Here is a 27,088-nt window from a genome sequence, read left to right as displayed (position 1 = left end):
TCCTTCTTCTCCCTGCTCCCGTCCGGCAGAAGATACAGAAGCTTGAAAATGCACACCACAAGCCTCAGGAACAGTTTCTTTCCCTCCATTATCAGGCTTCTGAACGGTCCTTCCATAAGCTAGGGTACTGTTCAATTCACCTCTACCTCATTACGGTCATTGGACTTTGTCTATGGAACTGATGCGCTACAATGCTGAGAACTACAGTATATCCTGCACTCTGTACCTTTGCTATGTCTCTCTCTATTGTAGTTATGTTTGAACTGAATATATCCATTGTATATATATCCCTCGCCCCTAACTCAGTCTGAAGAAGGCTCTTGATGCGATACATCACCCATTCCTTCTATCCAGAGATGCTGTCTGACCCGCGTAGTTACGCTAGCATTTTGTGTCCATCTTCAGTTTAAACCAGCACCTGCAGTTCCATCCTACACATATTATCTGATCTATTTGAATAGCCAGTTACACAAAGCTGTTCACTGTACCTAGGTATATGTGATAATTATAAACCTGAACCTAAAGGATATACTATTGGAGCTCTGCAGGTATACGGTCGAGAGCACACTGCCTGGTTGGTTTGGCGACTCAAACACCCAGTAACAAAGGAGATTATAGAGAATGGTAGACTCGGCCCAGTGCATCACGGGTACTGACCTCCCCACCATTGAAACTATCTGCAGGAGACACTACCTCAAAAAGACAGCTAATATCATCAAAGATCCACACCACCCTGGTCACACAATTATTTTGCTCCTACTATCGGGAACGAGGTCACATACGATGCTAATTTGGGAATATTCTGCCGTTCTCTCCATAAATCATGTCATAGGAACAGAATTAGGACATTTGGCCCATCGAGTCTACCCCGCCATTCAATCATGGCTGATCTACCTTTTCTTCTGAACGCCATTCTCCTGCCTTCTTCCCATAACCCTTGACTCCCTTATCAATCAAGTATTTGTCAATCTCTGCCTTAAAATCCACGAGTTTTATCCACGAGTTGTTGCTCTACTCAACAGCCAAAAATCTGAGCCTCCCTTTGATCTGGTATTTTGTTTGTTCACATGACATGCTTGATCAATGGTGTTTTATCATTAATGTTTTATTATTATTAATGTTTAGTGTTTTCTGAGTCATTCGTAACTGTTACTGTATGTCATGTTGTTATTTGCGGGCGGAGCACCAAGGCAAATTCCTTGTATGTGAATACTTGGCCAATAAACTTACTTACTTCCTTAAAAATACCTAATTAATTCCACAGATTCACCACCATCTGAGTAAAGAAATTCCTCCTCATCTTTCTAAAGGTGCGTCCTTTTATTTTGAGGCTATACCCTCTGGTTCTAGACTCTCCCACTAATAGGGCGACACGGTGGCGCAGCGGTAGAGTTGCTGCCTTACAACGCCGGAGACCCGGGTTTGATTCCGACTACGAGTGCTGTCTGTACGGAGTTTGTACCTTCTCCCTGTGACCTGCGTGGGTTTTCTCAGATATCTTTGGTCTCCTCCCACATTCCAAAGATGTACAGGTTTGTAGGTTAATTGGCTTGGTAAATGTATAAATTGTCCTTAATGTGTGCAGGATAGCGTTAATGTGCGGGGATTGCTGGTCGGCGCGTACTCGGTGGGCCGAAGGGCCTGTTTCCGTGCTGTATCTCTAAACCAAACTAAACTAAACTAGTGGAACAAGACTAACAAGACTTTCAAGACTAACTAGCAGTGGACAATAAAACATGGCCCCCTCAGCTTGTAAAATATATTGGAAAATTTGCTTCCAAAGTCAGGGTTACCTTCACTGTTACTCACCTGAAAATGTCCATGAAACTAATTACTTTCTCCTGCACGATGAGGCTATCGTCAGAGAGTGATTAGGACAGAAGCACTCCCTTCAGCCCACCAAGCCCCTCCCAACCATGGGTACCGGGCTCTACTGATCCCATTCATCAGAAACCTTGGCAATTCAAACGCTTGCCTAGATATTCTTCTCTTGCGCACATCATTTCATATGTTCATAAGAAATAGGAGCACAATTAGGCCATTCTGCCCATCAAGTCTGCTCCGCTGTCCAATCATGGCTTATCCATCTTTCCCTCTCATTCTTCTGCCTTCTCCCAGTGACCTTTGCCGCCCTTAGTGACCATTGACCATTGACCACTTAGCGCCCTCAGTGACCATTGACCGGCGCGGCCTTGTCGGCTTCGGCAGCAGCGGGCTCCAACCAGGAAGCGGCCGTTCCAGGTGGCCCAGCCGCCGAAAGGACTCTCCCGACGCCGGGGCAAGACCACCCGGTGAGAACGGCCAGGGACATCGGGCCTCCGTAGAGGCAATTGCGGTGGCCTCAATAGGCCTGACTTTGGGGTGAACATGGGGTGGGGACTGGACATTGTGCCTTCCTCCACAGTGCTATCCACTGTGGGGGGATGATTTTTTTGTCTAATTGTAGTCCTGTAGGTCTGTGTCCAAGATGGCTGCCGTGAAGAGAGAGTGGACGCTGGCGCGCTTTGGCTGCCGCTGCTCTCTCTTCACACTGTGTTTTTGATTTTCTGTTTTTGGATTGAATTCTGTTTTTAATTTGTGTCTCTGTGATGTCTTTATTACTTGTTATATTCCGATTATATGTTTTTATTCCGATTACTATGTAAGGTGTCCTTGAGATGTCTGAAAGGCGCCCATTAAATAAAATTTATTATTATTATTATTAGTATTCAAGAACCTATCAATCTCCACTTTAAAAATGCAAATAGATTTGGCCTCCAACACCATCGGTGGCTATGACTTCCACATATTCAATATTCCATAATTTCAATGTCCTTAATGGTTAGGGCAATGGAACAGATATCCCAACAAGCCATCTTTTGACTCAGAGTAGTGGAATCAAGAAACAGAGGACATAGCTTTAAGTTGAGAGCGGAGAGATTTAATAGAAACCTGAAGGGCAACATTTTCACACCGAGGTATATGGAACGAGCCGCCAGTGGAGGTAATTGAGCTGGTACTACAACAACACTTAAAAGACATTTGAACAGGTACATGGATAAGAAAGGTTCTGGATGGATATGGGCCAAACACGGGCAGGTAAGACTAGCGTAGATTGGACAACTTGGTCGGCATTGTAAAATTGGGCTGGTTTCAGTTGTGTATGACTCCATTACCAGAGATGGGTGTTAGGGAGAAATACTACAGTCTCCCACATGCAAGTAACCATCACACAAACCAGTCTCCATCACACCCCTCATCGACTCCATCTACACCACGCTACCTCAGGAAAGCAATCTACATAATTAAGGACAACTTGCACCCCGCTCATTCCCTCTTCTCCAGTCATTCCTTTGGGCTTGAAAGAACATACCGCCAGATTCAGGATCAGCTTCTTCCCCACTATTAGAAACATAGAAACATAGAAACATAGAAATTAGGTGCAGGAGTAGGCCATTCGGCCCTTCGAGCCTGCACCGCCATTCAATATGATCATGGCTGATCATCCAACTCAGTATCCCGTACCTGCCTTCTCTCCATACCCTCTGATCCCCTTAGCCACAAGGGCCACATCTAACTCCCTCTTAAATATAGCCAATGAACTGGCCTCGACTACCCTCTGTGGCAGGGAGTTCCAGAGATTCACCACTCTGTGTGAAAAAAGTTCTTCTCATCTCGGTTTTAAAGGATTTCCCCCTTATCCTTAAGCTGTGACCCCTTGTCCTGGACTTCCCCAACATCGGGAGCAATCTTCCTGCATCTAGCCTGTCCAACCCCTTAAGAATTTTGTAAGTTTCTATAAGATCCCCTCTCAATCTCCTAAATTCTAGAGAGTATAAACCAAGTCTATCCAGTCTTTCTTCATAAGACAGTCCTGACATCCCAGGAATCAGTCTGGTGAACCTTCTCTGCACTCCCTCTATGGCAATAATGTCCTTCCTCAGATTTGGAGACCAAAACTGTACGCAATACTCCAGGTGTGGTCTCACCAAGACCCTGTACAACTGTAGTAGAACCTCCCTGCTCCTATACTCAAATCCTTTTGCTATGAAAGCTAACATACCATTCGCTTTCTTCACTGCCTGCTGCACCTGCATGCCCACTTTCAATGACTGGTGTACCATGACACCCAGGTCTCGCTGCATCTCCCCTTTTCCTAGTCGGCCACCATTTAGATAATAGTCTGCTTTCCTGTTTTTGCCACCAAAATGGATAACCTCACATTTATCCACATTATACTGCATCTGCCAAACATTTGCCCACTCACCCAGCCTATCCAAGTCACCTTGCAGTCTCCTAGCATCCTCCTCACAGCTAACACTGCCCCCCAGCTTAGTGTCATCCGCAAACTTGGAGGTATTGCCTTCAATTCCCTCATCCAGATCATTAATATATATTGTAAATAGCTGGGGTCCCAGCACTGAGCCTTGCGTTACCCCACTAGTCACTGCCTGCCATTGTGAAAAGGACCCGTTTACTCCTACTCTTTGCTTCCTGTTTGCCAGCCAGTTCTCTATCCACATCAATACTGAACCCCCAATGCCGTGTGCTTTAAGTTTGTAAACTAATCTCTTATGTGGGACCTTGTCGAAAGCCTTCTGGAAGTCCAGATACACCACATCCACTGGTTCTCCCCTATCCACGCTACTAGTTACATCCTCGAAAAATTCTATAAGATTCGTCAGACATGATTTACCTTTTGTAAATCCATGCTGACTTTGTCCAATGATTTCACCACTTTCCAAATGTGCTGCTATCCCATCTTTAATAACTGACTAGCAGTTTCCCCACTACCGATGTTAGACTAACTGGTCTGTAATTCCCCGTTTTCTCTCTCCCTCCCTTCTTAAAAAGTGGGGTTACGTTTGCTACCCGCCAATCCTCAGGAACTACTCCAGAATCTAAAGAGTTTTGAAAGATTATTACTAATGCATCCACTATTTCTGGAGCTACTTCCTTAAGTACTCTGGGATGCAGCCTATCTGGCCCTGGGGATTTATCGGCCTTTAATCCATTTAATTTACCCAACACCACTTCCCGGCTAACCTGGATTTCACTCAATTCCTCCAACTCCTTTGACCCGCGGTCCCCTGCTATTTCCGGCAGATTATTTATGTCTTCCTTAGTGAAGACGGAACCAAAGTAGTTATTCAATTGGTCCGCCATATCCTTGTTCCCCATGATCAACTCACCCGTTTCTGACTGCAAGGGACCTACATTTGTTTTAACTAATCTCTTTCTTTTCACATATCTATAAAAACTTTTGCAGTCAGTTTTTATGTTCCCTGCCAGTTTTCTTTCATAATCTATTTTTCCTTTCCTAATTAAGCCCTTTGTCCTCCTCTGCTGGTCTCTGAATTTCTCCCAGTCCTCCGGTATGCTGCTTTTTCTGGTTAATTTGTACGCATCATCCTTCGCTTTGATACTATCCCTGATTTCCCTTGTTATCCACGGATGCACTACCTTCCCTGATTTATTCTTTTGCCAAACTGGGATGAACAATTTTTGTAGTTCATCCATGCAGTCTTTAAATGTCTTCCATTGCATATCCACCGTCAACCCTTTTAGAATTAATTGCCAGTCAATCTTGGCCAATTCACGTCTCATACCCTCAAAGTTACCTTTCTTTAAGTTCAGAACCATTGTTTCTGAATTAACAATGTCACTCTCCATCCTAATGAAGAACTCAACCATATTATGGTCACTCTTGCCCAAGGGGGCACGTACAACAAGACTGCTAACTAACCCTTCCTCATTACTCAATACCCAGTCTAAAATAGCCTGCTCTCTCGTTGGTTCCTCTACATGTTGATTTAGATAACTATCCCGCATACATTCCAAGAAATCCTCTTCCTCAGCACCCCTGCCAATTTGATTCACCCAATCTATATGTAGATTGAAGTCACCCATTATAACGGTTTTGCCTTTGTCGCACGCATTTCTAATTTCCTGTTTGATACCATCTCCAACTTCACTACTACTGTTAGGTGGCCTGTACACAACACCCACCAGCGTTTTCTGCCCCTTAGTGTTTCGCAGCTCTACCCATACCGATTCCACATCCTGCAAACTAATGTCCTTCCTTTCCATTGCGTTAATCTCCTCTCTAATCAGCAACGCTACCCCACCTCCTTTTCCTTTCTCTCTATCCCTCCTGAATATTGAATATCCCTGGATGTTCAGCTCCCAGCCTTGGTCACCCTGGAGCCATGTCTCCGTGATCCCAACTATATCATAGTCATGAATAGCTATCTGCACATTCAACTCATCCACCTTATTACGAATGCTCCTTGCATTGAGACACAAAGCCTTCAGGCTTGTTTTTACAACACTCTTACCCCTTATACAATTTTGTTGAAAAGTGGCCCTTTTTGATTTTTGCCCTGGATTTTCCGGCCTGCCACTTTTACTTTTCACCTTGCTACCTATTGCTTCTACTCTCATTTTACACCCCTCTGTCTCTACGCTCACACATTTAAGAAACCCTTTCCCTTTAACTCCATCCTCCACTAGCCCATTCGACACCCCACCCCCCTCATTCAGTTTAAAACCACCCGTGTAGCAGTGGCAAACCTGCCTGCCAGAATGCTGGTCCCACACCTGTTAAGATGCAATCCGTCCCTTTTGTACAGTTCCCCCTTACCCCAAAACAGATCCCAGATTATCAGACTACTGAACAGCCCTCCCATAAACTAGTGTAGTTCGATCTTCCAACCTCCCTCATTGCGGACCTTGCACTTTTTTCAAACTACATTTTCTCTGCAGCTGTAACACTGTAACACTATATTCTGCACTCTTGTATTTTTCTCTTTGCACTACCTGTTGTATTTGTGTAGGACTTGATTGTACTCATATACAGTATGATTTGACTGGCCCCACGCGGGAGACCGTACAAACACCCCACTAACAGCACCCATCGTCAGGATAGAACGCGGGTCTCTGGTGCTGTAAGGCAGCAACTCTACCATTACACCTAGCATTGGAGTAGATGGGTGGTTGGCAGCCAGCATGGTTCCGGTGGGCCGAAGGGCCTACTGCCATGCTGCGTGACTCCATGAGTCAAATCTGCTGCACTGTTCAGAATGCACAGATTGCTTTCCAGGCTCGGAGACGTGCGGTGTTTGCTTTCCAGCCTTTGCAAAGTACGACTTTACAGGGGAGGCATTCACACTGAAGGCTGTGGCCACTTCACACCAGAACTCCGTGGAGCACATCTGTTTTCTGGAAGAACCGCTGTACATATTCCCTCTTTGGCGGGTGGTTATAAAGAGGAATTTCATGGTCGTAAATACAAAATCCCTCAGTGCACATGGCCTTTCAGAGGTGATGTTTACCAGTTACTGGTAATTGTCAAACACTTCCTGTCGATCCGCAGTCTTGCAAAAGGCTGCAGTTTTTGAAGTTTGAAACGTTGCGCTGTTAAGGGGCCACTTCCCTCAGAGCTGGCAGGCCGAGAGAGGGGGGACGGGGGGGCGGCAAGGTCTAATCAGAGTCATGGTGCATGGAAACAGGCCCTTCGGCCCACCTTGTCCATGCTGAACAAGTTGGCATAATGGGCTGGTTCAATTTGCCTGCATTCGACCCGTAGCCATCTAAACCCCGTCCAATCCATATATTTCCCAAATGTCCTTTAAAAGTCGTAAGTGTATCTGCTCTCTCTGGCAGTTCATTCCAGACATGGACTAACCTCCAAGTAAAAAGGTTGCCCCCGAGGTCTCTGTGCTCAATCACCTTCAGCCTGTTCCCACGAGTATTAGAATCCTCTACCCCCTGGGTAAAAGACTGTGAGCATTCTCTGTATCCATGCCCCTCATGATCTCACACACCTCAATAAGGTCATTCCTTTGCCTCCCTTGTTCCAAAGAAAAAAGTCCCAGGCTATCCAACCTTTCCCTGTAACTCAAGCCTGCAAGCCCAGGTAACATCCTGGTGAATCTCTTCTGCACCCTTTCCGACTTAATGACAAGGGAGTGGAACAGATCTGCTGTCAAGCACAAATTTTACTCGTCCCCTGCCCGACTCCAAGTTTCCAATCAATCCACTTTCCAAGGAATCTGCTTTTTCCTGAGCCGAGGTTTGAAGTCTAAAGCCCTCTGGTTTTAGAATCCTCTCCCGTGTCATCAGACTCCAAAAATAGGAAAGATCGACCCAAGGTGCTGGAGAACGCCACGGGTCAGAAAAACGTGGACAGAATCTTCTCCTTAACTAGAGCAACATTATGGGGGACCCCTTCCACCCCAGCAACAGACTGCTCCAGCTGCTACGGTCAGGGAAACGCCTCCGTTGCCATGCTGTGAAAACAGAGAGGATGAGAAGGAGTTTCTCCCAGTGGCCATTAGGACTGTAAACTCCTATCTCACCAGGGACTAACTTACGGTAACAATTTACTGCTGTGTGGTGTCTTTTTAAAATTGCTGTTTTTCTTTTTTCCCCCCACAAATATGTAATTACTGATTCTGTTCCATTTTGTTTTGTAGTTTTTTGCACTATCCGCAAGCATTGCCACTTTTCATTTCACTGACTTGACTTGACTGTTAGTCGAGTTGCGTGACATTAGGTTTACAGTAAAACCTCTACATTTTGGAGTAAGCTCGGAAGTGGTGGAGTAAACTGTTTCCACCTGGGGTGGACTCGGACACCAGGGTGGCTGGGAACTCACCTGTCCAGCAGTCCCGCTGCGTTCCTTCGCGGTCGGCCTATGTTGGGCCCGTACAGGCTGGCTTTAGTGTAGAACCGGACGGACTGAAGCAGGTTCTTGAGCTGAACGTAGTCCTTCCCAAGCCGGCTCCCATTGATAGTCCTCCCCACCATTGATCGGTAGCTGTTGGGCTCTGCAGGTGGAAACATAGCAGGTCACCAACAATAATTAGCTGGACAGCACAGGACCCAGACTCTTTGGCCCGCAATGTCTGTGCCCAACATGTTGCCCATTGGGGTGGTAGAGTTGCTGCCTGACAGCACCAGAAACCCGGGTTCAATCCTGACTACCGGTGCCATCTGCGTGGAGTTGGTACGTTCTCCTCGTGACCTCTTGGGTTTTCGCTGGTGCTCCGGTTTCCTCCCACACTCCAAAGACGTGGGGGTTTGTAGGTTGATTGGCTTCTGTAAATTGTCCCCAGTGGTGAGGATAGAACTGGTGTATGGGTGATCATGATTGGTGTGGAATCGGAGGGCCGAATGGCCTGTTTCCATGCTGTATCACTAAAAACTAATCCCTAAACTCTAAACTAAGTCAAACTAATCTCCTTCGCCTGCACCTGATCCATATCCCAGCATTCCCTGCATATGCCTAACTAAAACTCTTTAAAGCTATCTGCCCCCACCACCACCCCTGGTAGCACATTCCAGGCACCCTCCACACATTGCGTTAAAAAAAAAAACCTGGCCTACACATTTCCTTTAAACTTCACCCCCCCTCACCTTAAAGCTATGCCCTCAAGTCCTTGACATTCCCACCCTGGGAAAAAGGGTCTTCCCTAAATATGCATCTCGTAATTTTACACACTTCTATCAGATCAATCCTCAGCTTCTGGTGTTCCAGAGAAAACAAAGCATGTCTGTCCAACCTCTCCTTCGTAATACCCTCTAAGCCAGGCATCATTCTGGTAAAAAGGAATAGGTAACATTTTGAGTCGGAACCCTCTCTCGGAATTCCGACCTGAAACGTCATCTATTCCTTTTCTCCTGAGACGCTGCCTGACCCACTGAGTTATTCCAGCATTTTATGTCTGTCTTTGGTATAAACCAGCATCTGTAGTATTCCTACACAATCATTCCGGTAAACATCTTCTGCATCCTTTCCACAGCCTCCACATCCTTCCTGTAATGGGGTGACCAGAATCGCACACAATGCTCCAAATGCAACCAAGCCAAAGTCCTATAAGGCTGAAACATGACTTCCTGATGCTGTACTCATTTGCCCAACCAACGAAGGCAAACATACCATACACATTTAATGACTGCTAGTTATTATTATTCACGTTAATATTCGTGAACGTGTTTAGTTTTGTTTAGTTTGGTTTAGAGATACAGCACAGAAACAGGACCTTCACCCACCAAGTCCACGCCGACCAGTGATCCAAGTACAATAGCACTATCCTACAGACTAGGGATAATTTATATACCAAGGCCAAATTAATCTACAAACCTGTACATCTTTGGATTGTGGGAGAAAACGGAGCACCCGGGGAAAACCCACACAGTCACAAGAGAACATACTAACTCCGAACAGACAGCGCCTGCAATCAGGATCGAACCCGGGGCTCTGACGATGTAAGGCAGCAACTCTACAGCTGCGGCACCCTGCCGCCCACACTGTGTTCTTGTAAATTGTGTAAACGAGGCAAATTTCGTTAGAGATATCCTACAATGCACAGCTATGGATGGAGAGTGGTTTACTGCCACTTACATCGAAAAATAGACTAGTAAATCAAAAACACACATGTGGAAAAGTCAACATCATTACTGAGAATGTTTGCAAATAGAAGCCGCGTGTTGAGGACACCTGTATTATAACTAAAATAAAATTGCTCTATGTGTGATATTCACATTATGACGAGATCACTGCATATCCTAGTAATTAGGGCAGCACGTTGCAAATTCTCATGCAAAGATTTGGTGCCAGACTGAGGGGCTGGATGGCTTCCTGTGCTGTCAGATATAGTGAAAAACAAAACGGTGCTGGGGGGGAGGTGATATTTTGCAGGCAGCATGTGGGAGAACGTTATAATGTTTTGCAATAAAAAAATCATTTTTGCCAAGTCTTCTTTTCACTGGCTCCAAAATGTATGTGTGATTTGAATATATAATTTGTGTGTGGTTTATATGTAAATTTTGAACAAATTATATCAAGTATGTGCAATCTATCTACAATTTATGAGTGGCTTCTGTGCGATTTAGGGCAGCACAGTGGTGCAGCGGTAGAGTTGCTGCCTGACGGCACCAGAGACCCGGGATCCATCCTGGCTATGGGTGCTGTCTGTACGGAGTTTGCAAGTTCTCCCTGTGACCGCATGGGTTTCCTCTGGATCGACATAGCCTTGATGGGCCGAAGGGCCCGTTTCCACACTGTGTCTCTAGAGTAAAGTCTCAACTAAAAAGAGAGTGCCCTATGCATAATATTCACATGATGAGGAGATCACAGTATCTCCAAAGAATTGATAGTATTAATATTTGCATCAGAGATAGCAGGGAATGTGGGAGTGACTTAGGGAAGTATGAGCAAGGAGACAGTTACCATCAGTAATAAAGAGGAGCCCCAACCTAAAACATCACCTATCCATGTTCTCCTGAGATGCTGCTTGACCCGCTGAGTTACTCCAGCACTCTATCTTCTTTCGTAAACCAGTTTCTGCAGTTCCTTGTTTCTATATTTTTCTGGATCAGTTTACTGTTGTAAAGTTGTACAGCGTTAGCTTTTGTTTGTCTGAGAAAACATCAGTCTTTGATCTTTCCTCTCGCTCCCACTTACATTATCCTTTTCTGCTAGCACATACCCAACCTCAGCTAAGTTGAAAGAAGGTGATCAGAAGAGTTGTGAGGATTTGAGTGATGTCAAGAACCAGAGGACAAAGATTGAAGGTGAGTGGGGAAAGATCTTAGACTTTAGGCATTAGACTTTAGAGATACAGCATGGAAACAGAGCCTTTGGCCCAACAAGTCAGCGCTGGCCAGCGATCACCCTGTACACCAGCACTGTCCTACACACTAGGGATAATTTACAATTTTTATCGAAGCCAATGAACCTACAAACCGGTACATCTGAGTTGTGTGGGAAGAAACCGGAGCACCTGGAGAAAACCCACACGCTCAGGGAGAACGTGCAAACTCCATAGACGGCACCCATAGTCAATATACAAACTGTGTCTCTGGCGTTGTAAGGCAACAACTCTTCCGCTGTGCCACTTTACCACCCCCTTTAATTGGAAACTGAGGAGCAACTTTTTTCGCACAGGGTATGTGAAATGAGCTTCCAGAGGAGGCAGTTGAGGCAAGTACTATAACACCTTTTAAAAATATTTGGACAGGTACATGAAAAGGAAAGGTTTAGAGGGATATGGAGCAAACACAGGCAGGCAATACTAGCGTAGATGGGCATCTTGTTTGGCATGGACTAGTTAGGCCGAAGGGCCTGTTTCCGTGCTGGTTGACTATGACTCTATGACGCATTCAAAGAGCTGGTTCAGAAGCAAATTAAACTACAAAACTGTCTTTGGACTGTGGGAGGTAACCACAGCATCCGTAGATAACCCAAGCAGTCACAGGGAGAACATACAAACTCCGTACAGACAACACCCGTAGTCAGGATCGCACCTGGGTCTCTGGCGCTGTTCAGCAGCAATTCTACCGCTGCGCCACTGTGCCGCCCCTTGCCCCAGACCTTCCTCACCTCTTTCTACCAGCTATCTCCCCTTCACTCCCTCAGTCTGAAATCTGAAACATTCTCTATCCATTTCCTTCCACAGATGCTACCTGACCCGTCGAGTTCTTCCAGCAGTTTTTTTTGGCCCAAACCTGTTTATATTGTGGAAGGGAGGGTGGGGGGTGGAAATTGGCCAGATTGCAAGATTGACAGGGGAGTTGTGCACCACTTTGATCTGTGTCTGACCTGACGCTAAATATCCAAGTTGCAACAGTCCGCGGGCTTTGTTAGACCTTTAAACAACTAGCCATTAATCTCCAGTTCTCCGACACAGCTCCTCATCGTGATCCAATGTAACTCGATCCTGAGCTAACACTTCATTATTCACGACGTTCTACAATCTGGCCAATGTAAACATCACACTTGTGAGCCCTTTAAACAATTCTAAACTCTCTTAGCACTGTAAGTATAAAACCACATTTATTTTAATGTGACAGCGCATTTTATATACACCTCCCATTAAGTGAGCTTCTCAGTTGAAGATGTAGACCTTATGGATGGTCCGTTATTCATTTAGGGTCGCAGTAAGGTATCTAATGGCGAGTTTTCTTTTGTCTTAGTTTTAGTTTTTAAGCATTAGAGATACAGCATAGAAACAGGCCCTTCGGCCCATCGAGACTGCACCGACCAGTGATCCCTGTAGACGAGCACCATCCTGCACTCTCGGGACAATTTACAATTTTTACGAAGCCAATTAACCTAAAAACCCAATGTCTTTGGAGTGTGGGATGAAACCAAAGATCTCGGAGATATCCCAAGCATGTTATGGGGAGAACGTACAAATTCCCGACAGACAGCACCCCGTAGTCAGGATCAAACCCGTATTTCTGGCGCTGCGCCACCGTGCCGCCCTTTCATTTGGTCTTTCATTTCATTCATTCCCGATCCACGTGTAACACAAAATACCATGCTGGGTGTGACCGTTTCACTGCACATTTGCATTCGTCCCCCAAGGCTACTGGATCTCCCGGTTGCTAACCACTTTAACTCCCATTCCCCTTCCCACAATCAAAGATTATAGAGGAGCAAGATCTTTGCCCACAATGACCTTGTGGACAAATGTGGAAATGACCACCTGGGGCGCCGGGGAGATGGCTGCCCTGCCAGCAGTCTGTTCGTATTTTCTTTCTTTTTGTTATTTTTTAGTTTGTTAAAAGTTTGTTTTAATGTTCTTCAGTTTGTTTTATGTGGGGGGAGGGGATCGGGGGAAATTATTTTCAGGTTCATACCTTCCCGGAGATGTGATCAATTTTCGGATCACATTCTCCGGGCTCTGCGGCCTTCCATCGATGGAGCTGGAAGCCGCCTCGGACTGTTGTGAGCCCCACCACGGGGCGCGAACTTAACATCGGAGCTGATCCCTTGCCTGAGATCGCTCCCACCGCGGAATCAACATCAAGGGCTCGCAGTCTCGTGTGAGGCTAATCGTGGGCTCCAACGTCACGGAAGGTTTGACCATCTCCGACGCAAGGTTCGATCGCCCGGCGTGACGGAGCTGACATCCCCCCCCCCCCCCCCCCCCCGATGCAGGAGCTGGTCGCCTCGACGCGGAGGGCCTGAATGCCGCTGGCTACGGGAATTAAGATCGGCCCGTCAACGGGACCTCGAGGCCCACGACCGAGGAAGAACTAAGGAAAGGACTTTGAACTTTATTTCGCCTTCCATCACAGTGAGGAATGTGCAGGAGTCACTGTGGTGGATGTTCATGTTTAAATGTGTTTTTTGAATGATCTGTTGCTTTTAATTGTATGACTGACCTGGCCAATGAAATTCCTCATGTATGGTGCAAAACATACTTGGCTAATAAAGTATTATTATGATTGTGATTGTGATTTGTTCTGTGCCTTTTCATACCTCAAGTTTCCTTCTCCCCGACACTCAGGCTGAAGGATCTCGACCCAAAAAGTCACCTATTACTTTTCTCCAGAGATGCTGCCTGACGCGCTGAGTTACTCCAGCATTTTGTGTCTATACATGTAATAGGTAGACATTGGAGAGGGAGGTGATTTGATAAGCAGATGGTTGGAACAAAGGCCCAAGATAAGAACAAAATATGTTTGACTGTGTTTTAAGAGTTATGGATTGTGAAGCCAGAGGGAGGAGAGTAGCAGGGGAAGGAAGAGGTGATGTGGGGAGGGGAGAAATACGTGAGAGTCCAGTTGGCGTGCAAGGTGGAAAAGGGAGGATGGAGGGGGGTGGGGGAGTTGGATAGTGTAGGAAGGAACTGCAGATGCCAGTTTAAACCGAAGATAGACACAAAAAGCTGGAGTAATAGGAAGAGGTGATATTTCAGGTCAAGACCCTTCTTCAGACTCAGGGGAAGGGGAAACGAGAGATATACACAGTGATATCCGGAGAGATAGTTTGAATGAAATATATGCAAAAAAAGTAACGATGATAAAGGGAACGGGGCATTGTTAGCTGTGGCCTGGGTGAAAAGGAGTTACAGGCAATGAGATTCAACAAGGCAGCTTTGAAGCCTTTACAATAACCTGGGTGGGGGGAGGGACGGAGAGAAAGGGGATGCAGGGATTACTTGGTTAGATAAATCAATATTCATACCGCTGGATTGTAAACTGTCCAAGCGAAATATCCAATGGATGGGATCGTTGAACAAAGGGATGAAAAGACAGAAGGTGTGAAACAAAAGAATTGAAGAGTTGTGAATTGTGAAGCTGGAGGAATGAATGTAGGTGGAATGGGAGGCGGAGGGGAAAATTGAATGCAGGTCCAGGAGGGTCGGAGGTAAGGGGGGAGGGAAAGGGAGGGAGTTATGTAGTTACCTAAGATTGGAGAATTTGATGTTCATACCATTGGGTTTTAATGGACCCAAGCGGAATATGCAGACCCAAGGTATTGCTGATGCTTGAAACTTGCGTGGAACACAAAGTCCTGGAGTAACTCAGTGGATGAGGCAGCATCTCTGGAGGGCATGGATAGGTGATCGTTTTGGGTCTGAACCCTTCTTCAGACCTTTCTGGCCTTGGCCACCTCTACTGCCAGTCAGGCCTCATGCATATCCACCCCCCCCCCCCCCCCCATCCCACCAGTTCATCCACCAGCCACCCTCACGCCAAGGCACCACCATCTCCCCTCAACCCTATCATTCTATTCCTTTCTCCTCCTCCGTATGTTCATCTCCTACCCCTCTCATTCCCCTCCTTTTTATCTCCCCTTTTTCCCCCTCCTCCGTACCCTTTCATCCTTATCCCCCCCTCCAGTTTGACAATTCACCCTTCCTCTATTTCCTTATCACCTCTTGCCTTTGTCACCTCAATCCATTTTTCATTCAATCCACCCCCTCCTCTTCCCTCACCTGTATCCACCTATCACTTGTCAGGTTCCGCCCCACCCACCCACTTGAGTTTAAGTTTTTTTTAGAGATACAGGCGGAAACAGGCCCTTCAGCTCACTGGGTCCATGCTGACCAGCGATCCCTGCACACTAGCAATATCATACGCACCAGAGACAATTTACAATCTTTACCAAAGCCAATTAACCTAAAAACCTGTATGCCTTTGGAGTGTGGGGGAAAACCGGAGCACCCTGTGAAAACCCACGTGGTCACAGGGAGAACGTATAGACAGCACCCGTAGTCAGGATCGAACCCGGGTCTCTGATGCTGCAAGGCAGCAACTCTACCATTGCGCCACCGTACCACCCACTCCATTGGTCTGAGGAGGTGTACCAGCCCGAAACGTCATCTGTCTATTCCCTCCACAGATGCCGCCTGTCCCTTTGAGTTACTCTGTGTTTTACAACCACAGTGGTTTGCATTTTGACCCACTATTTAGCCTTAATTTGTTTCCACTGGTGTCAATGACTGTTTCACATTCCTCTCTGCCTTTTGCCCTCTGATTCCCCTCCATTTACAGAATGCTTTTAGCGTCTTCTAAAATTAAGACAGTTGCAAAATATTTACTTAATGTCTCTGTCATTCCCCTATTCCTCATTAATTCCCTTATCTAGGATCAAGGGACAAATATTTACTTTTGCCACTCTATTCCAGTAGAAGTTATTCCCATATTTCCTGCTAGTTAATTCTCATAAGTTATAATCCCCCTCTTTATCTTTTTTTCAGTGCTTTTACTGAAGTTAGCTACATTCATGGAGCTATACAGCATGGAAACAGGACCTTTGACCCACTGAGTACAAAAGCAAGCAACAAGCCCACATTTACAGTAACGCTACACATGTTTCATTTTATTCCTGCTACATTACCATCAACTTTTCCCGGATTCAACCACTCAGACTGTTTTTAAACATCTCTGACTGAAACAATTAAATTAAACTGCAGAAGAAAAAATGAGACAGATATAGGGCTTTGAAAGGCCTTGAGAGATATAGTCATAGTCATAGATATGGGCCAAATGCAGGCAAATAGGACTAGCCTGGAATCCTAACTTGCCTGGTGTGGCCAACCTGGGATGAAGGGCCTGTTTCTGTGCTGTACAGTTCTAAGAAATTAATTGATTAAATGACTTATTGAAATTCAGTGGTACAGCAGTAGAGGTGCTGCCTTACAGCACCAGAGACCCGGATTCCATCCTGACTACAGGTGCCGTCGGTACGAAGTTTGTACTTTCTCCCCATGACCATGTGGGCTTTCCCCAGTCCTCAGGTTTCCACAGGGCAGAGAGGGGGGGAAAGGATGGGTGTTTGTTCGTTAGCGTATTGCTTGACTGTACTCATGCAGTGAACAATTTGGCTGGATGGCAGACAAAACAGTTTTTCACTGTATGTCAGACCACGTGACAATAATAAACCGAATATCAATACGAATAACAAGTCCTGCTGATGGGTCAATGGCTAAAATGTCAGGACTATTTCTCTGCCAGAGCATTTCGAGCATTTTCAGGTTTCCTGCATCCCCAATATTTTTGCTCTGTTATTAATGGTTCCTTCTTGTCCCACTTTACAAGTGAACAAGAACGGGCGGCACAGTGGCGCAGCGCTAGAGTTGCTGCCTTACAGCGCCAGAGACCCGGGTTCGATCCAGACTACGGTGCTCTTTGTAGGGAGTTTGTACCTTCTCCCTTTGACCGCAAGGGTTTTCTCTGTGTGCTCCGGTTTCCTCCTACACTCCAAAGATGTGCAGGTTTGTAGGTTAATTGGTTTGTAGGTAAAATTGTAAATTGTGCGTGGTGTGCAGGACAGTGCGAGTGTATGGGGTGATCGCTGGTCCGCGCAGTCTCGGTAGACCAAAGGGCCTATATCCGTACTGTATCCCTAAAGTCTAAAGTGAGGAGATAGAGTTCAGATCGACATGGATTGTGGCTTGGCTGAGGATCGGAACGATGGCCGTGGTGACACCAGAAATGCCAAAAGATGTATGCATCCTTCAGAGAACCAATTTACCTTCAATTTCAATTTCAAAATAAAATTGAATATAAACACAAAGTATTATTCAGGGTAATAGGCCAGATAGAAATATTTTGAAAAAGTTGCCGTACACAGAATTGGAATTCTATAAAGCACGAAACGCTGGGCACATTAATTCCGTGCGTGTCAGAGGTAGTCAGCGAGAGTAAACGTTTAAAAAGCAAAAAGTTCATTCTAAAGGAGCTGCTGAGAACCTTCAGCTGAACGAGAACATTTTTTTCCCCTGTAAATTGCTGCTTAAAATAACAGCCAAGGCATTTTTCATGTTTCTGTCATGGTTACTGCTAACAGTATAAATATATCACTACACTGTGTAAACACTTGGAGGACCAATGATTTGAGGACTGAGAATTTACAACTGCTTGCTTTTACTTGAGATTAAGCTGCAGTGATTTCTGCTTTAAACATGACCCACACCACTTTGATTTGTAGATTGCAAAATATTTCTAAAGGAGTAAGATAGACACAAAGTGCTGGAGTAACTCAGCGGGCCAGGCAGCATCTCTGGAGATGAAGGATGGGTGACATTTCGGGTTGGGAACCTTCTATCTTACTCCTTTAAAATCATTTTGCGATCTACAAATCTATGTGTGTGAATGTGTGTGTGTGTGTGTGTGTGTGTGTGTGTGTGTGTGTGTGTGTGTGTGTGTGTGTGTGTGTGTGTGTGTGTGTGTGTGTGTGTGTGTACACACACACACACACATATATATATATTTTATATATATATATTTATATATTTATATCTCTACATGGAACAAACTGCCAGAGGATGTAGTTGATGCAGGTACAATAACAGCATTTAAAATACATTTAGACAGGCACATGTATAAGAAAGGTTTAGAGGGACATGGGCCAAAGGCGGTCAAATGGGACTAGCATAGATGGGGCATTTTGGTCGGCATGGGCAAGTTGGGCAAACAACAACGGTTACAAATCCATCTGTTCTGTATTTGTAATGGAGATCGGAAGTTCATGAGTGATAGGAGCAGAATTAGGCCATTTGGCTCATCAAGTCCACTCCACCATTCAATCATGACCGATCTAACTCTCCCATCAACCCCATTCTCCTGCCTTCTCCCCATAACCCCTAACACATTCCAAAATTCACAAGTGTTTGTGGTAACTATACTCTTGCATAAGGAGGCAGTGCAAGTCTTACCCAATTGTTCAAAGGTGTTACCTTTTCATATTTTAACCCGCGGAGTTCTGGTGACCACTAGTATTGCTTGGGGCAACGGGCATAAAAGATGTTGCTGTTTTGATGGATTGACGGGGCGGCACAGTGGCGCAGCGGTAGAGCTGCTGTCTTACGTCGCCAGAGACCCGGGCTCTGACTACACGTGTTCCCTGTACAGAGTTTGTACGTTCTCCCTGTGACCGCGTAGGTTTTCTCCAGGTGCTCCGACATCCCAAGGTGTGAAGATTGGTAGGTTCATTGGCTCCTATAAATTGTTCCTAGTGAGTGCTAGAATGTAAGGGAGGGGGGGGGGGGGCAGGGAAATAAAAAAATAGGATTCACGTTGGATGTGTAAATGGTTGTTTGACGCTGGGGATCGTCAGAGGCTGAAGGTGCTATTTTCATGCTTTATCCCTCTATGATGCATTGACTATATTTTAAAATTCCACTCCTACAATTTCTCCAAATGCAAAGCCAAAAGTGTTGCGATCATCTCTAAATTTGGAGTAAAGTCGAGGTAAATAACTGAGTTCGGAGGAGTTCATCTTTGCAACTAAACTCAGATGGCTTCCTGCCAAAACTGAAGAGCAACTAAAGCACAAATATGAAAGGAACATTGAAGGAGGGGAATGGGCCAGGAAGAACAGGAATAGATTGTTTGGAATACAGAGATTATCCTCTCCATAGATAGATGACAACTGCCCTGACATGACCTCCCATGACAAGGCTTCAAAATCGATGGCACGAGGGAGTGGCACAGTGGCACAGCGGTAGAGTTGCTGCCTTACAGCGTCAGAGACCCGGGTTCCATCCTGACTACGGGTGCAGAGATCGTACATTTTCCATGTGACCGTGTGGGTTTTCTTCAGGTGCTCCGGTTTCCTCCCACACTCCAAAGACATTCTGGTTTGTAGGTTAACTGGTTTCGGTAAAAATGGAAAATTGTCCTCAGTGTGCAGGATAGTATTAGTGTATGGGGTGGTTGCTGGTTGGCATTGACACAGTGGGCCGAAGGGCCCTTTTCCACGCTGTATCTCTAACGTCTAAAGTCTAAAGTAAAGTCTAAAATATTTCTCCCACCCCAATCTTCCCACTACAATGTCTGAAGAAAGGTCCCAAACCTAAATGTTACCTCTCCATTCTCTCCACAGATGGACAGAGAGTGCTGGGGTAACTCAGCGGGTCATGCAGCATCTTTGGAGAATGTGGATAAGTGACATTTTGTTGTTGGGAGCCTCCTGCAGACCACAGGTGCTGCCTGACCCACCAGTGTTCCTCCAGCATTTTGTGTTTTGGTCAAGATTCCAGCATCCTGATGTTCCTTGTGTCTCTACTGCTTTGTAGAGCTGCTGCCTTACCACGCCAGAGACCCAGGTTCGATCCTGACTACGAGTGCTGTCCATGCGGAGTTCGTATGTTCTCCCCATGACCGCGTGTTCCGGTTTCCTTTCACATCCCAAAGACATTTAGTTTAGTTTCAGTTTAGTTTAGTTTAGTTTATAGCCACGTGTAGCGAGGTACATTGAAAAGCTTTTTTTGCGTGCTAACCAGTCAGCAGAAAGACCACACATGATTATAATCAAGTAATTCACAGTGTATGATATGATAGGGAGAAGAAATGTTTCTGTCAGAGAAGAGTGGAGCAATTGTAGTGCGTGATTGCAGATCCACTTCTTGCAGAAAGTGGCCTGGGATTCATTGCAGAAGATCTGTGTGCTTTTCCAGGGGTGGTGGTTGAAGCAGATGCATAATACGCGCTGGCAGCGAAGCACTCACTGCTGAATCTCCCAGTTTTAGACTTTACTTTAGACATTAGAGATAGAGCATTGAAACAGGCCCTTCGGCCCACCAAGTCCGTGCTCACCCCATTATCCTACGCACTAGGGACAATTTACAATTTACAGAAACCAATTAACCTACAAAACTGTACGTCTTTGGAGTGTGGGAGGATACCGGACCACCTGGAGAAAACCCCCTCGGTCACAGGGAGAAGGTACAAACTCCACACACACAGACAACACTCGTAGTCAGGATCAAATCTGGGTCTCTGGCACTGCAAGGCAACAGCTCTACCTCTGCACCACCGTGCCGCCAACACAATAGTTGCAAACCATTTTAACCCCGTCTCACTCCCACGCTGACCTTTCTGCCCTGGTCCTCCTCCATTGCCAGAGTGAGGTCACACGCAAACTGGAACAACAGCACCTCATATGCAGCCTAGGGTACCTTACAACCCAACTTATTAACACTGAATTCACCAATTTTAGGTAACCTTGAACATCCCCTCCCATTCCCTCTTCTTCCTATCCCACCCCCCTCCCCTGTGTCCCACATTAGGATCACAGCAATTTCTCCGCCTACATTCCTTCCGGTGGCTTCACATTTCACAACTCTTCATCCTTTTGTCTCATACATCTAGTTTTAATCTCTGGCCCTTATTCCAACCATCTGCCAATCGAGAAACCTTCCTTGCCTGTATCCACCTGTTACCTGCCATGCTGTGTTCAGCCTCTCCTCTCTCCCAGCTTTTTTTCCCCCCTCCCTACAATTAGTGCGAAGAAATGTCCCGACCCGAAACGCCACCTATCCATGTTCTCCAGAGATGCTGCCTGACCTGCTGAGATACTCCAGCACTTTGTGTCCTTCTCCAATGATACTGTTTGACAAATGCAAGCAGGTCATAAGTTCATGTTCTAAGAGCGAATTTAGGCCATTCGGCCCGTCAAGTCTACTTCACCATTCAATCATGCCTAATCTATCTTTTCCTTACAACCCCAATCTGCCTTCTCCCCATAACACCCTTACTAATCAAGAATCTGTCGATCTCCACCTTAGAAATATCCATTGACATGGCCTCCACAGCCATCTGGGGCAATGAATTCCACAGATTCATCACCCTCTGACTAAAGAAATTCCTCCTCATCTCCTTACTACATCCTTTTATTCTGAGGCTACGGCCTCTGGTTCTAGACTCTCCCACTAATGGAAACATTGACTCCACATCTACTCTATCCAGGCTTTTCACTACTTGGGGAGTTTCAATGAAATCTCCCCTCATCCTTCTAAACTCCAATGAGTACAGGCCCAGCACCGTCAAACGCTCATCATATGTTTACCCAATTATTCCAGGGATCATTCTCATAAACCTCCTCTGGACCCTGCCCAACGCCAGCACAGCCTTCCGCAGATGCAGGGCCCAAGACTGTTCACAGACCCATGCAAATGAAGGGCTAAGGACACTCAATGACCAGGTGACATTGGCTTACCGTTTCCGAGCTCCCAGGATATATTGTACTTCTTGCTGGCGCAGTACTTGAGGAGGCTGAGGCCGCTCGACCCGTTCCAGGAGTTGTCGGAATTCCGCTGCAGGGCGTTGAGGCCAAAAATCAGGTGCAAGCCCGAGCACTCGGCAAAGTTGTAGAGTTTGTCTAGAGATCTGGCTGGGTAGAAACAAGCAACGGTTGAAATCGACAGCTAAGTCCCGGGGAAATACATAGTCGGCAGCAAAACCGACCGCGGACCGCCTGGGAGGGAGGGAAAGGTGATTCCATTCACTCCTCCTGAACCTGGATTAGTAAGGGCATCAAAGGTTATGGGGCGAAGGCAGGAGAATGCGGTTGAGATGGACAGATACATCATCCATGGCAGTAGACTCCAGTAGACTCCATGGTCCAAATGGCCTATTTCTGTTCCTGTGGCATAGTCTTATGGTTTCAACGTTCAGTTCAGTTTAGTTTCGTTTCGTTTAGTTTAGATTAATTTAGAGATACAGCGTGGAAACAAGCCCTTCAGCCCACCGAGTCCGCACCGACCAGCGATCACCCCGTACACTAGCACTATCCTACACCCTAGGGACAATTTACAATTTACGTAAACAAATTAACCTACAAATGTACATCTTTGGAGTGTAGGAGGAAACAGGAATTCCTTTTGTTTAGTTTAGTTTATTGTCACATGTACAGTGACAAGTTTTTTGTTGCGTGCTAAAGGGCCTGTCCCACTGTACGAGGTAATTCAAGAGCTCTCCCGAGTTTAAAAAAAAAATAAAACTAGTGGTAAGCACGTAGAATGTACGTAGCGGGTCGGTCGGAGCTCAGGACGTCTCTTAGTGGCTCGTAACGCTAACGGCAGGTACTCGGGAAACGCGGTAAGCTCGTGAAGATTTTTCAACATGTTGAAAAATATCCACGAGAGCCCCGAGTACCTACGAGCGGCTATTACCGTAATTCTCCGAGTTTGAATCGGGGGAAACTCGGGAGAACTCGTGAATTACCTCGTACAGTGGGACAGGGGCTTTACCAGTCAGCGGAGAGAGCAAACTTGGTTACAATCGAGCCGTCCACAGTGTGCAGATACATGATAAAGGGAAAAACGTTCAGTGCAAGATAAATCCTGGAAAGTTCAATTAAAGATAGTGCAAGGGTCATCGATGAGATAGATAGTAGCTCAGGACCGCTCTCTAGTTGTAGTAGGATGGTTCAGTTGCTTACTAACGGCTGGGAAGAAACTGTTCCTGAATCTGGAGGTGTGCATTATCAAACTTCTATGCCTCTTGCCTGATGGGAGAGGGGAAGGGGCAGCGGCCAGGGTGCAACCCGTCCATTGACCCGTCCTGCCGAGGCAGCGTGAGGTGTCAATGGAGTCAAGAGAAGGGAGGGGGTCTATGTGACTGTCTGGTCTGCATCGACAATTCTCTGCAATTTGTTGCGGTCTTGGGTGGAGCTGTTCCCAAACTGTTCCCTGTGCTGTGATGCAGCCCAATACAATGCTTTCCACGGCGCATCTGTACAATTTGGTGAGAGGTGTTGGGGACATATGGATGAGAAAGTGGGATGATATTGAGTGTGGGATGGCATTGTGAATGGGTGATCGATGGTCGGCATGGATTTGGTGGGCCAAAGGGCATGATTCCACGATCAATTAAATCTATCAATCAAACCAGTCGGTCGGTCGGTCAGTCAAATGATCGATCAATCAGATAACCAGTATACCATTTGCCGGAGACGATTTTGGCCTGTGTCGGTTTCTGGGTAAACTCAGCAGGAGTCCGAGGATGAAAAACCAACCGGATAAAGAATTATTTGGCAGAAGTCGACAACTAAATTGAAATTACCAACGGTGATTGGTTTTGATGAGCCATGAACAGCATGTTTTGCTTCAAGTGGTGCAAGTTTAATGGGATCACATCAGACACATGGGCTGCAGAAATGGGGAAACCTCCAGTCATTCTGGCTCTGCTGTCATCATTGAGGCACCGATCTGGTTATGATCACCAGCAATGGGCTAAAAGACCATGGGCTGTCACTGAGTGGTCGCTGAGATCCATACAGGCCTGGAGCCTGCCGTGCCACCGTGAGGTCACAGAGGGTGGAAGCTAGAGAGATCAATAGCAAAAGGGGCGGTAGCTACAGGTGAGAAAGAGCAGCCCAGGATTGGCAATAACTTTGGCAAAACCTATGAACATTGCATCGTTTACGGAGCAATTGGAAAGGTACATGGATAGGACAGGTTTAGAGGGATATAGGACAAATGCAGGCAAGTGGGACTAGTGTAGATGAGACATGTTGGTTGTGGTGGGCAAGTTGGGCTGAAGGGCCTGTTTCCATACATTATGACTATGACTATGAATCATCGCAGGGGCTTATTCAGAAACACTCCAGTACATAATATTTAGTTCAAGAATGATGAGAGTTTCAATTCCGTGTTTAGGATTGTTGATTCCCAGCACAGCTGTCTGGGAGCTTTTAATCCTTAGTTTTGGAAGATACTGGAAGATTTATTTACGGTCCAGCTGCTTATCTTATCTGGGTTTAAAGGTCTATCTTGGGAAACAGTCAGAGTGGCCATCTTTAGTTTACTTTAGAGATACAGCATGGAAACAGGCCCTTCGTCCCACTGAGTCCGCGCTGACCGGTGATCACCTGTACACTAGTTCTTTGTGATCCCACTTTCGCATCTATTAACTTTCTGCACACTATTAACTGGCAATTGACTGACAAATCTGCATGTCTTTGCAATGTGGGAGGAAACCCAGGCGATCACAGGGAGAACATGCAAACTCCACACACAGGCAGCACCCAAGATCAGGATGCAACCTAGGTCTCTGGCACTGTTAGGCAGCAACTCTGCCACTGTTACGCCATGAGACACCTGGCACACTTCCTTGCTGCCGGAGTCGAAGCAAACCAGAGTTGGCGGCAGGTTTCCAATTTTCATCGTTCGGGAGCAGAGATAGGGTGGTCAATCAGAATTAATTTCCTCAGGGTTTACATATCAAATGATAGAGTGCATAGTTTTAAGGTGAGAGGGGGAAAGTTGAAGGAAAATGTGCGGGATAGGTTTCTTTCCACAGAGAGTGGTGGGTACCTGAAACTCACTGCCAGGGGGTGGTGGAAGCCGATCCAATTGGGCGGCACAGTGGGGCAGCAGTGGAGTTCCTGCCTTACAGCGCTAGAGACCCGTGTTCAGTCCTGACCTCGGGTGCTGTCTATATGGAGTTTGTACGTTCTCCCTGTGACCACGTGGGTTTCCTCCGGGTGCTCTGGTTTCCTCCCACATTCTGAAGACATGCAGGTTTTTAGGTTAGTTAGCTTCTGTATAATTGTCCCTAGTGTGTAGGCAAGAACTTGTGCACAAGTGATCAATGGTCGGCGTGGACTCAATGGGCCCAATGGCCTGTTTCCATTCTGTGTCTCTAAACTAAACTATGAATATGCAGGGATATGGTCCACATACGTGTAGGCAGAAGGGATTAGATTAAATTAGCATAATGTTCGTCACGTATATCGAGGGCCGAAGGGCCAGTTCCTGTGTTGCACTGCTCTATATTTTATGATTCTAGCCCCATCCCCTTTAAAACTTCTAGCTCCAACCTCATCCACATGGAAACAGCCAATTGCGAATATGTAGAAACAAAGATATGCAGATGCTGGTTTACACCAACGATAGCACAGGAGTAACTCAGCGGTTTAGGCAGCATCTCTCTGGAGACAATGGATAGGTGACGTTTCGGCTAGGCATCCTTCTTCAGCAATTCACCTATTCTTTTCCTCCAGAGATGCTGCCTGAGCCGCTGAGTTACTCCAGCACTTTGTGTCTATCTTACTCCAATTGTGAATAGGTAGCTTTCAGAGTTTAGTGTAAGGTTCTTCAACGACGCTGGCTTAAAAACAGATAGATTGTGGTCAGCTTGGAAAGTTCCAGAATAAAGGCCCGCTATTTCCACATAGCCACGGGCCACTCGCTCTGAGAACCTGCATGGTCACTTCTATCGAAGATAGACAGAAAAAGCTGGAGTACCTTAGTGGGACAGCCAGCATCTCTGCAGAGATGGAATGGGTGATATTTCAGGTCAGACCCTTCTTCAGATCACTGGGCAATGCAGAAACAGAAGTTGATCACTCCACAGTGTGGACAGGAGGCAAGAGACTCCCATATTCCTCTTCATCTGATGTACCTGCACCACTACCACCACCACCTCCTTTGCATTATGGACTTGAGCCATAGGGTCCCTCTGTGCATTAAGTTTCCTGAACGCCTCCTGCCTTTCGCAAGATCATCTATTCCTGAGAACTCAAAATTTCCAATTTCACACTGAGTCAAGTTCGAGTTTGATATGACGCACATTTATTTACTTAAGGATATTTATCTGGGCAGCTCTTTTGGGATAATCCCCTTGTTTTTGAGCAGAAGAGCGGTAAACAACATAAATGCAAAGATAAAATGTAAACGTAATGGGCCGTGACTAAAACCCAGTTTGTGTAAACAGCCAACACGACTCCTGGTTTTGTGCTTATAGATCTCCAGATACTTCCACGAGGTGACTGCATTTTAACAACACAGTTTCTGCTCGTGTGAATTCAACACTCTTTAGTTTAGACTTTAAGATACAGTGTGGAAACTGGTCTTTTGACTCGAGTCCGTGCCGACCAGCAATCACCCCGTACATTATCACTATCCCACACACTCGGGAGATATTACACTTTTATCAAAGCCAATTAACCTACAAACCTGCACGTCTTTGGAATGTGCAAGTAAACCGGAGCACCAGGAGGAAACCCACGCAGTCACAGGGAGAATGTACAAACTCTGTACAGACAATACCCGTAGTCAGGATCGAACCTGCGCTG

General features: G+C 46.1%; 1 protein-coding gene across 1 annotated transcript in view; it reads right to left on the bottom strand.

The window, feature by feature from the left end:
• Positions 1-27,088, bottom strand: part of hpse2 (heparanase 2 (inactive)) — a 168,486-nt gene that overhangs the window by 67,829 nt on the left and 73,569 nt on the right. Inside the window, exons 4-5 of the mRNA XM_033034070.1 lie at positions 22,226-22,399; positions 8,639-8,810 (exon numbers count right to left, since the gene is read on the bottom strand). Of these exons, the coding sequence (XP_032889961.1) occupies positions 8,639-8,810; positions 22,226-22,399 (346 nt within the window). The remainder of the gene's footprint in view (positions 1-8,638; positions 8,811-22,225; positions 22,400-27,088) is intronic.

Source organism: Amblyraja radiata, chromosome 15 (genome assembly GCF_010909765.2).
Source record: "Amblyraja radiata isolate CabotCenter1 chromosome 15, sAmbRad1.1.pri, whole genome shotgun sequence".
NCBI lineage: Eukaryota > Metazoa > Chordata > Chondrichthyes > Rajiformes > Rajidae > Amblyraja > Amblyraja radiata.
Note: the sequence above shows the minus strand (reverse complement) of the source record. Positions and strands in the feature narration are given on the sequence as shown.